This window comes from Cibotium barometz, chromosome 6 (assembly GCF_041138505.1).
Source record: "Cibotium barometz isolate CiBa-2024 chromosome 6, ASM4113850v1, whole genome shotgun sequence".
Lineage (NCBI taxonomy): Eukaryota > Viridiplantae > Streptophyta > Polypodiopsida > Cyatheales > Cibotiaceae > Cibotium > Cibotium barometz.
The window spans coordinates 59,863,857-59,876,045 of record NC_141051.1 but is presented as its reverse complement, the minus strand read 5'-3'; the positions used below and the strand labels follow the sequence as shown (position 1 = coordinate 59,876,045).

At 43.0% G+C, this 12,189-nt stretch overlaps 1 protein-coding gene across 1 annotated transcript in view; it reads right to left on the bottom strand.

The window, feature by feature from the left end:
• Nucleotides 1-1,175: 1,175 nt before the first annotated feature.
• The window catches only part of LOC147637922 (Ubiquitin-like superfamily protein), a 55,015-nt gene continuing 44,001 nt past the window's right edge, over nt 1,176-12,189 (bottom strand). Inside the window, exon 4 of the mRNA XM_086799764.1 lies at nt 1,176-1,579. Coding sequence (XP_086655890.1) covers nt 1,484-1,579 — 96 coding nt within the window. The 3' untranslated portion in view covers nt 1,176-1,483. The remainder of the gene's footprint in view (nt 1,580-12,189) is intronic.

Genomic DNA, 12,189 nt, shown 5'->3' with positions numbered 1-12,189 from the left:
TGTGAATACAAAAATGTTTAGCCATGTGGCTAAAAGCTTATGATGTGGTGCAACTACAATCATACATAGACAAGACATGGCTCTTATCAAGAAAGGGAGGGAGTTACTCTATGGAGGCTATGTTACTGATCTTATATATCCTAGGGTGAAGCATCTCCATGTTGAAAGTGTTGTTGAAGGATTGCTTCAATCTAGAGAGATGTTGCATGGAAGGTTGCATGGATTTGATGGGTCTTGTGTCTGGAGTGCTCTATCTACTAGTGTAACTCTTGGGAGTCGTGGTTTCCTTAATCTCGCTTTCTCAACCTCTAGGGAGCATAGTTTGCATATCCTCTCCTCTTATGCGATGCCCTTGGCTCCCCCTATCTCTATTGGTAGGTTGTGTGATAAGACTAGGATCATCCCAATCGCACTACACATGGCATGTGATGTGTGTCTAAGAAGATACCGTGGTTTCTAAATGATGACTTTTGAATGAATCTATCCTTTGACACCAATGGTTATGCTATAAGAGTGGCTCTATTCCAAGATAATAGGCCAATGTCTTTAAAGGGTAAAAAGTTAACTCACCCACAAATGGCCTATGCATGTGAAGGAGCTTTATGTATATTATTTATGCATTGAAAAAGTGGAGATACTATTTGTATGTCTTTACTTTTATGGTATTGTGGATAACTCTTCTCTAAAGTACTAATGCCACTCCTTTGAATTAAGGGATAACTCTTCTCTAAAGTACTAATGCCACTCCTTTGAATTAAGGGAGAAAAACCGTCTAGTCATAGATATGTTAGTAAAAAGGATCTACCATTGGAGTAGAAGATACCTTGAGTAGAAGAATTAGACTTGTGAATTTGTTTTTATATATTGAGACTCAATTTTACCTTTATGACTCTATAAAGGATTTGCATAATAGAGAGACTCTTTAATAGAATCCCAAATATAGTCGAGGCTAGGATGATTCCTATTTATGAAAATTTGAGAGAGTATTCTAGAATAGTTTACTCTTCTAAAAGGAAAAGGCCTACATACTAAGTGGATGTTTCATCTTCTTTGAGAGTCATGACATGTCCCTTTGCTAAGCATCCTCACACATTGAGGATAGGTCAAACTTGAAAATTAATGTCAAACAATAAGTTAAGATTTGTTAGCAACACTACGTCAATGAAGTCAAGTGCTTGAGATGAAATGACAAAAGCATTTGTGTGGATTTTTTAGTTGGATTTACCACAAACGTTGAGATGGAATAATATCATTTCGATCATTGATTACCGACTTAACTAATCATGCATAGAACCCAAGATTAATGAATGATAGTCCTTAGATCAATTTATCATAGCATTATTGAAGAAATTACCAATAGCTCAGCCTCAAAGGCATAGCTTGCATCAACCTCTTCCTACACCTTATAATCTTGTTCTTTCTACACATGAACTTTCCCACACGTAAATTTCCCAGCTTGCAGTGATAAAACAACCACTGGTCTCTATGCTTGCTTGCTAAGACCATGAAAAAATCGACGTTTTTTAGCACGCGAATGTCTCCCATTCTCTTTTGTTGCTATATGAGAAACAAATCTAACCTGTGAAGAGAATGAATTGCATCAAAACACTCGTTAAAATCTAGTGAAACATTAAGAGGACAGACTCCCACATAAAGATCAGTTTACAATATCAAATCGAGCCTCAAAACATTCACATAGCTGTACGAAGGGTCTAAATTTGTAAATCTTGGGGTCGAATACCTACTAATAATCTTGAAAGAAATGGATCAAAAGGATCTTATCTTCAGTATGTTTTGTTACTAGGGCATCATGCACACTGCGTCATTGCCGCAAGAGCATGTATGCACGTCAGTTGTTGAGATCAAAAGCAATTTGTTAACACTCATTCAAGTGCTGTTACGTGACGTGACCAGAACAGCATAAAATAGCAAGAGGAGTGTGAGTGGTGTTGCTTCATCATATGGTGTCTCGTCTAGAAGCAGCTGGTGTAGGTGTGGCAGTTGTCTCATGTCTTAACATTTGGTGAATGATTCCTGTATGTCATAACAATGAAGTACAACCAGCTTCAGCACGCATGTGGGCTGTACAGCTTGTTTCTGGCCAGCCGCATCATCAGCATCTGTACAGACTGCAACATCATCACCTGCAGTCCAGTACAGATTGCCATGTCAGCATGTACAGACTGCCACATCGACGTCTGTGCAGCCATCTACTGCAGCACCAGCAGTGTGGGAAGCGGCCGTACAGCCTTTATGGACTGCTGTGTTCACACGTGAGGGCTGTATGACAGGAAGCTATGGAACGCGGGCAGTTGTGACAAGAGGTGGACATGCAACAGCAATTATTGGACTGAGTGGACAGCTGCGACATATGATTTTAGTATCTCATGGAGTTTCTTTTTAAATTCTGGATCTAGTTGACTACTGACCTGTACCATCTTCGGATCGTTCTCATCTTCCAAATTCATGTCTTCCAGATCATCTTCCTTAACTCGGCAAGTGTACTTCATTTCCCTCTCATGTGCTTCCTCCGCTGCAACTAGAGCCTTGATTTCTTCCAGCACGCCCACTTCATCCAAGAGGTTGGCTTGGAGTGCTGGTGATATATGCAGATAGCCAGTTGGGGTTTACTAAGAGACAATCTGGTCCACATCCACCTCAAACAATGAGATCAAATCCAGATTCTGAGTGAGAATCTCTTCCTCCTCATCAATATCCACCCCCTCTAGCCAATTTAGGCCTTCAGCACATATTGGGCGGACTGATTGCTGCAACATATCTCTGGACGCCACCTGTACCCAGATCTTCTTTTCAGTTCTGAATTGTAATCTGATTAGTTGCCTAGTTATGCTTGATGTTTGCTTGTCGCAGCCACCAGGGTCTGCCTAACAAAATTGAGTAAGATCCAGAGGCCCCCTCCATCTTTAACGCAATAAATGCTACTGGAAAATCACATCCTTCATCTGGATATCTGTAACTTCGAATTAGACCAAGAGGTTTCTTTCACTCTTCGCTAGTTAGCAATTCTGATTTGAAATGAGGCTGGCTCCTGCTCCTGCTCCCGATCCTTAATTCACAATTCCCTGCAAATAGCATCCGAAATAATGTTCACTCTTGACTCGCCATTTGGTTTCTATCCACAAGCTTCTGGATAAATTGTGTTCTAATTAGGCACCAGGCACAACAACTGATCCAATGTCATAATGAGCATCATGTCTTTAAGATCGTTCACAGATCATACTCAGCATTGGGCTTATCATCACCCCTAGGCTTCACCTTTTTTTCACTTTTCTATATCAGGGTATCCTCTCCTATTTTACTTTTCTGTGCTGGGGTCCTTTTTTTGAAGCATCCTGCTTCCAGTTGCTTCAATACTGCCGACTTTCCTTTTGGATGACCACCATCCTGCTCACACATCCGGTCCGTACTGGTGCTCTTTGGCCTTCCGTGACCTTACTGCTTTCTTTCCGGACTCTGGATTCTTCTGGTACTATCTTAAACTGTTATGCATTCGTCTGTTCTCCGGGTTGCTCCTAACCGACATATTTTTCCTTTATCTATAGAGTCAAACCATCCACAACCTCCTTGGCCTCAGCAGGAACCTGTTGATGATCGTTCCACACCGTCCCTCTGCTTCTTGCACTAACTTGGCAACCTAGTCCTGGACACGCCGTTGTTCTGCCCAATCCGTGGGCCTATCCTTGGTCCTTGGCACTTCCCGACTCCCTTCCTTCGTCATGGGCCCTTGAGACCGAGTGACCGCCAATACAGCCTTTGGTGGACTATCTTCCACTAGCAACGGCTCAATCCAGACCATATTAATTGCCGAGGCCTTCGAGGTAGACCCCTCTGCCTGATTTTGTTGCGACTCCAATTGAACTGTTGATGGCACTGCCAAACCGGACATTCAGACTTCTGGTGCCCTGGAGCCTTATAGTAATGACATTGAAAAGTGTAGTATTCTCCCTGGTCTATCTCACCCATACAGACAATAGGTGGTGGACCGGTGCTTACTAGATTAATAGGAGTCACTTGTTGCACATGCCGGCTTCGCGGCTCATTGTGGATGATGAACTCGGCTATTATACTGACAATCCTCGGTAACATGAGTAGTGGTTTGGCGTATTGCACAGTATGGGGTTAACTTAGAGTCTTCCTTGGTATGACCTTGATTGGAGCACTTGGTACACTAGATATCTGGTCGGACTCCGGACCTGCACTTCCTCGGGTGAACGTTGCCAATTCTACCAACAATTGATATTCGACTTTCTTATCCGGCTTCTGGCTTTTCTTCTTCCAGTTTTGATGCTTTGAATCTGAATTCGGATCCAAATCCGTATCCGAGTCCTTGTCCAAAGTGTCCTCCACTTCCTGGTCCGAATCCGAGGAATCCGTATCCTGCTTGTACTTTCCCTTCTTAGATGTCTTTTTTGTCAAGTTGCATTCAAAACGCCTAGCGACACACCTAGCGACCTCCACTAATGTATCAAAACCACCCATTGTGAGGTCCACTGAGGCGATATCTGATTTCAACTTTTTACGCAATCCGCATACAAACCACTCCCAAATCAAGGCTTCAGTTGGCCAATCCGCGTTATCTACCCTACTTTGGAGAGTGCAGAACTTAGCTGCATAATCTTCTATTGGTAAACTCTTCTGCCCTAGATGACACAACTTATCCACCACCTGCAAGGATGTCTTGTCTTTTCGGAAGCGATGAAGGAAGGCATCTCATAGGTCCTAGAAAGTGAAAAAATGATTGGGGCCATATCGAGTATGCCAATTGGTTGCTTGGCTATCAAAGGTTCCATTGACAGCATTCTCCTTCTTGATATTGGAGACAGTGGGCGGCATGCCATTGGTACGCCAAATATTCTCAACGTTGGCGACTTTGGATACTTGAGGGGCACTCGATGGGCCATAAGAGCACGTTGTTGGGGTAATGCTGCAGTGCCAAGGCCAAGAGGAACCCAAGGTCTAATGTTTGTACCAAGATTGGCGAAAAGAAGGCCAGAAATTAACAAATTCTAAGCCTGTACAACCCCATCCGAGGGTCCCGGATTGATAGTCAGATACTCCTCACTGAAGATCTCCTTTCACATGTCCTCTCCATCTCCATTTGGACAATCATCAGCCTTCTGTAGACGGTCTTCATCAGCAAGCTCAATGAGTCGAGCACGCTCCAAACGAGCTTCGTAACGTCGCCCACAATCAATCATGCGCTCCACTGCCTTTAGTGGTCATAACCTCGATCGTTCCAAAGGTTTTCCAAATATTTAAGCTCTCGCTCGGTATGCGGATCGAAATTTACAAGCATTCCACTCAAAAACGGAAGAAACAAATGGAAATTCTCAAACCACATGGAATGGGGAATGGCACTGAAATGAAATTGCTAATAATAATCTGATGCCTTAGAAAGATGGATAGTGTTGAATTCGATATGGTCGACAATACCCCAATAACTACCTAATTGAATAGCGGATAATTCAGCCACAATACTTCATATATGATAAAGCATAAGCGTCGACAGATAGAACCCAAATGTAAACTCGAGGAGTCTATGCAGGGGCCACATTCCGGTGAATTAATTCAATTTGTTCGGTCTCCAAAAAAAGGACCTTTGACGATTGCACTCTTGGCTTGGAGAGGTAATCCCTCAACCAACGACGAGTCCATGCTAACGGAACAACATTCTAAAGCAAAACCAAGAGAAACATAGGAGAATCGAAAGCGAAAGGATCGCCAAAAGTGTTAGCAGATAACCAACACGTACGGTTTACCAAGCATCTACAAGATAAAACATTGATGGCATAACATATCTTTGTATTATTGTAAAAGCTCTCTCTAACTACTGATGATTTCATTACATTGTGAGCTTGCGCCTTACACTATAAGATAATCGGAAAAGATACAAAGCGACACACATGGTTTCAATATGCCGATTGATATCTTAAGTGCGGGAATAATGACTACGGTGACTAAGGTTTTGATACCGTATTTGTAATACTATGGATTAACAAATGCAGTAGTAGCTAGCACCTCTAATAACAAAGCAATGCAGTCTACTCATGTAGTCCATGAGGAGTGGATATTTTTGGTCACATGCACTAGTGACACACCAAGTGCTATAGAACACGTGTCTTTGATTGCATCCACAGTAAGGATGTAGTTTGGTATTTTGATAATGGTGCTTTGAGCCATATCACTTCTTCCAAAGATGTGTTTTTGCTTCTGATGGCCGCACTGTATCATGTGCATATCATTCTACTTATCCAATGAAAGGGATAGGCAAGGTCATGCTTGGTGGAAATGTATGCATGACAAATGTGTTGTATGTCCTCGGGATAAAAAAAAATACTCTCCGTCTCAGCCATAACCGATCAAGGTTTGGAGGTGTAGCTTTTTGGCCCTCCTAGCACTATTCACATGATGGAACCCTTGCCTGGACACTGGACATGTATAAGAATACATGGAAACAAGGACCATAAAATTTGCTCATGGAAAAGCACCAGCTTTGGTCAAAAAGCAAAAAGTCAACCTGAGTTGATCACGAGCTAGGAGCACCACTGGCAAGAGGAGATTGAACCGGACCAAAAACCAAAAGTCCCCTTTTTCAAAAAGGGGCTCTAAGGCCAAAAGGCAATGCCCCAAAGCTAGAAAAGCAAAGCACAAGAACTTAGGGAAAAGTTGGCCATATTTGAATAATATTTATTGTATAAAGTGAAAAGACGAGAGCAAAGTAAAAGAGGAAAAACAAAAGCTTGGACAACTTTTTGGCAAAACATAGGACTTCCTCAAGTATAAAAGAAGCATGAATCCCTCTTGAGCACCATCAACAAGGGCGTGAGGATCATCATTAAGGTGTCAAGAACACCATCGTCGATTGGCTGCTTCTGTGCACTGTACCGCCGCCACAGCCAACCACAATCTACTGCCTGTTTGCGCCGGTTGCTGCCGTCTGCGCTACCTCACTAGCGCCGCCGCTGCTGCCTGCAGCCAGCGCCGACCACCTGTCCAGCGCGGTCTCCTAGGCTGCACCATCCCTCTGCGCTGTCTACACGCCACCTGTTTGCTGCCAACTGTGCACTTGCACTAGCCAGCCGCCGTCTGTTGACTGGTTTCGCCACCTGATGCAGCTGCTTTACGCTGATGTGCGTTGCCTGCGCCACTTGCACCTCCTGAAATGTTGTGTGCAACCGCTGCTGCACCTATCTCTGTGCGCCGCCAGCCCCACCACCGGTTAGAACCACCACTAGCTAGCTCCACCACTCATTAGCGCTGCCGCTTACCTGGCTGCTGCTTGCAGAGTTGCATCGCATACTTGGCAGCCGTCTGCTATCCATACTGCCATACTTACGTGCTACCACCTGCTCCTGTTCATACTCATCTATATGGCCGCATCTTGTGGATTGTTTTCGACTTCAGTTTGGGATAACAAGCTTACAACTGATCACCTTAAGCTTCGCCTTCTACACATATTATCTGAATATCTTGTTCACGAGCTTGGAGTACTTTGGATTCGGATTTGGCCTGGTGAGAGATTCTTGTGGGTCGTCCCTGTGATGTGCTCGGCATCAGGATCTCATGCCTTGACATCGACTTCGACTTGGGCTTTTTACACTGGCATATTTGTTTGCTTTTGTATTCATTTATGTATTGATCTTGGTTTGCTAAGCGCGTGGATTGTTCTTGAATAAATTCTTGAAAGGGAGCGGGGCATGTTCCCCGCTCAATGCATGTGTCTTGTGCAAAGTTCCCTAAACCCTTCTCTCTCTTCTACTCTCTATCTTCTCTCTCTATATTTCTCTCTCTTGGGTACGTGGTGGAATCTGTCGCAGCACGCCTCGCTAGGCTTACAGTGGTATCAGAGCAGGATTTCTCTTGAGGAATCTTTCTTCGGGTGACATAGTGTAGAGGGCAACCAAGGGCTTAATGAAGGGAATAACTATGAGGCTGATCCAGAACTTCAAGATCGGAACCAGGGTCATCGATCCATTACTCATGAGACTGCGGCTGTATCATCAGAAAAGTACCATGATTTTCAGCAATTCATGCGTTTGCTCAGAGATGAAGAATTCCTTGCAAAGGACTCCAATGTTTGAAGATTTCGTCAAAGATAGAGCCACTGAAGCCAAGCTGAAGGAGTTGAAGATGCCAAAGCCTATCTTCGTGCCAAAGGAGTCACCATTGCAGAAGGATCTAGAGACACTAAGTCTGCTTCTCGTGGAAGAGACAGGGAGGCCTCTTAGGCCTGCTCTCTCGGATGCAGCCTCTTCGGGACAAATAAGGGAAAGGAGCCTTCAACAACCGGCAAAGTGAACTTCAAGCCGGGAGAGAAGAGTGTCAAGTTCGATGCATTATATGGTAAGCGGGACACTCAAAAAGCTTTATCCTTTATCAAGCAATTCGATGCCGCTTTTGGAGGAGAGGACTTCTCCGAAAAGTCCAAGCTTCGTATGGTTTGCATGCATTTGAAGGATGCCGCCTTGAATTGGTGGCTAAAGGTGGTACAAGAAGAAACCTAGCCAAAGACATGGACTGACTTCAAGGTTATATTCAACAAGAAGTTTCTACCCGTAAACTTTGAAGCGGACGTGCAAAAAGAATGGGATAAGGTAAAACAAAAAGTTGGTGAGAATGTTGCAACCTATCTTAACAACTTTTCAACCGTTTCATTAAAGTTTACTTCTTATACTCCTATTCCACCGCTAATGGAAATGCATAAGTTTGTGAATGGATTACAACCTAAGCTTATGCAAGCAGTGTCACGTGCACACCCTATGGGTTGTACAAGTGACACGGCATTCATAAGCATTTAGCAGGCATTAATCCATTTATCCAAGCATTAATCCATTCATTCAAGCATTTATCACAGCATGTATGGGACTGTTTCAACACCATCCTCAGCACATAAGTCATCAAGAGCATTTAATTCAGCAGCAGCTGACAGCATTATTAGGCATTTAATGTAGTTGTGGAGTATTAGACAAGCTGGCCGACAGCAGTAAATTGCCCGACCAGCAGGAGCACACCATATATATAGAAGCACATCATTCAGGTCATCTCATCTTCATTATCTCATCATCGTTTGTGGTCTTCAGCCCCAAGACCCTAGGTTAGTCAGGAGTTCAGCATTTAGACAACATTCAGCATCTCATATCACGCCTCTGCTCAGCATTTCCTACCTAGGGAGCAAGGAGAGTCAGTTGATTAGCATATTCCGTTAGTACTATAGTAGTTAGCATTCAGATCAGCCTGCTGCCTCCTACATAGAGGAAATCCGACATCCAAAGGGTGGACCTCAGTAGTGGAGAAAGGAACAGTCATTCACCATTGGCATTCAGTGTCTCTCTCTCTTTCTGAGAAGGATATTCATTTGGTACAACATCATAGATCTATTTATAGATCTTCATTGTAACCATTGCATTTAATATAGCTGCATTGCATTGCATTGACACCATTGTCTATCTCTTAAGTGTTATTAAGTGAAGTTTAGTTAAGCCTAAGGTTGTGATTACCTACGATCAATCCCCCACATGTCACAAGTAATGTATATGGCTGGTCCAAAATCTTTGGAGGAAGCTCAAGACAACGCTTTGAAGCCGAGGCTCTATATATGCCTTGGATGGAGGGCAAGACAAAGAATGACAACCGAGATTCACCCCAAAAGAAGAAGTTTAAAGATGGATCCCAATCGAGAACCGAGCCTCAAGAGAAGAAGGATATGAGTGGGGACAAACCTCCACTCTTTCAAAGAAAATTGTCCCTCAAGCAACTTAAGGAATATGCTAAAGAAGGGAAGTGTTTTCAATGTGGAAAGAAGGGACACTTGGTTGCAAATCATCCTGACAAGCCAGAGCAAGAAGCCAAAGAGACAGGAAGATCATCAGATTGACATTATGCCAAGAAATTCATCAAGTCGTTTGCAGTGGTGCTTAGCCCATTGCATGTTTCGACAAAGAAAGCCGTGGGATTTCAGAGGACCAAAGCTGAAAAAAATAATCCTTTGAAGCATTGAAATTTTATGCTAGCAAAGGACCGGTGTTGATTATTCCGGATTTATCAAAGCCTTTTATGGTTGAATGTGATGCTTCAGGTGATTGCATTAGAGAAGTTTTGGACCAAGAGGGCCATGTTGTGGCCTATGAAAGTCAAAGACTTAAAGGAGCCAAAAAGACCGCACCCACATATGAGAAAGAGTTGATGGCTATCATTCATGCATTGAAGATTTGGAAGCACTATCTTATGAGTGTTGAATTTGTTATCAAGACAGATCATCAAAGTGTTAGGTACTTCATGTCTCAACCTAAGATATCCGAAAGGCATATAAGGTGGGCTACTTATCTGGCCCGATTTCATTTCCAAATTATGCATACTTAAAAAGACAACATGGTAGCGGATGCATTATCCTGGAGACCCATGAGCCATGCGGTTTCTATGGGTTATCATATGGATTTTACTTCAATGAAAGATCTTTATGCTACCGATAAGGATTTCAAAGATATTTGGATTAGATTGCAAAATGGAGCTCCTATGTCATCAAAGAGGGTTTCCTTATGATGCAAACCCGTTTATGTGTGACAAAAAGATTTGAGGCCAAAAGTGATGGAAGAATGCCATGCTCCACCCTACATGGGACATAGAGGCATCTTGGCTACAACTCAAGCTTTGGAGAGCTACTTCTATTGGCCTACACTGAGAAAGGACATTGAGCTATATGTTCGAGAATGTTTGGTTTGTCAGAAGGTCAAGTTTGATCGACAAAAGTCGACAGGACTATTGCAGCCATTGCCAATTCTGAATGTTCCATGGGAGAGTATTGCTATGGATTTTATCTTTGGTTTGCCAAAGTCATGACATGGGAATGATGGTACATGGAATATTAATGATAGATTCAGTAAGTAAGCCCATTTCATTCCAGTGAAGAAGACTATCTACACAGAGCATATGGTAAGATTGTTTATTCAGCAGATTTTCAAGCACCATGGATTGCCTAAGTCCATTGTGGGGGATAGAGATCCTCGAACTACTAGTTTCTTTTGGAGAGCTCTTTTCGACAATATGGAGACAAAGATGAATCTCTTCGACTTATCATCCTCAAACTGATGGACAATGTGAGATTGCAAACCTCACTATCTTGGACACGCTAAGGTGTTATCCTCTGGAAGCGAAGGATTAATGGGAGAAGTATTTGCCTTTAGTTGAGTATGCTTACAATAATACTGTTCATTCATTGACAAGCAAAGCTCCTTTCGAGATTATCTATGGCAAACCATTGTTGTTGCCCATACTTAGAACCAAGGAAGAGATCTTCCATGCGGATGAGTTCGTTCAAGACTTGGAAACAACTTTTGCACAGGTTCGAAGGGCAATTAAGACATCTTAAGCCAAGCAAAAAGAAAGCTGCAGATACACATAGAAGGAAGGTCTCATTTGAAGAAGGGAATTGGGTCTTGTTGAGATTTGAGAAAGCAAGACTCAAGAAGTCTAAAGCCAAGGAGCACAAGGACCCAAAGCTTGCTCCTAGGTATTATGGACCTTTTTAGATTGCAGAGAAGATCAACCATGTATGCTATCGGTTGGACCTTCCAGATCATTGGAGGATAAAAAATGCCTTCCATGTCAATTTATTGAAACCATATACGTGACTACCCCTAGGGGTGCCTGTATTGGAGGATCCACCAGAGCTGGAAGAGCAAGAAGAGATTTTGCAACCAGAACAGATTGTATTCCATTATGTGAGAAAAAGTGGTCAGAAAGTTCCTCTTGAAATTCAAGAATTATTTGCCTTTGGATGCGAAATGGATACCAGAGGTGTACTTCAGGGACTATCTAGAGATACTTCGAGCTTACGAGGCAGCAGTAGGTCCAGATGTATTAGAAGTACAAGCATAGACGTCTTGCGAACAAGACAGATTCAAGAGGGAGGATTGTACCTCTAGCCCCCTTCATTGTATATGTAATTGATCATTATTTTGCTTATGTAAGGGTTAATTGCATACGGTCGGTTGCATACCAAATGACCCAAGGAGCGACATTTGTATATAGGCGGCCTTTGTGCCAAATGCCTTAGATTTCATAGTCCGGTGGTCAATGCGACCAGATGGCCCAAATAATTACTGATGAACAGTCGGGCGGTCATAGTGACCAGATAGCCCAGATGACTGTATTGAATTTTCATAGTCGGAC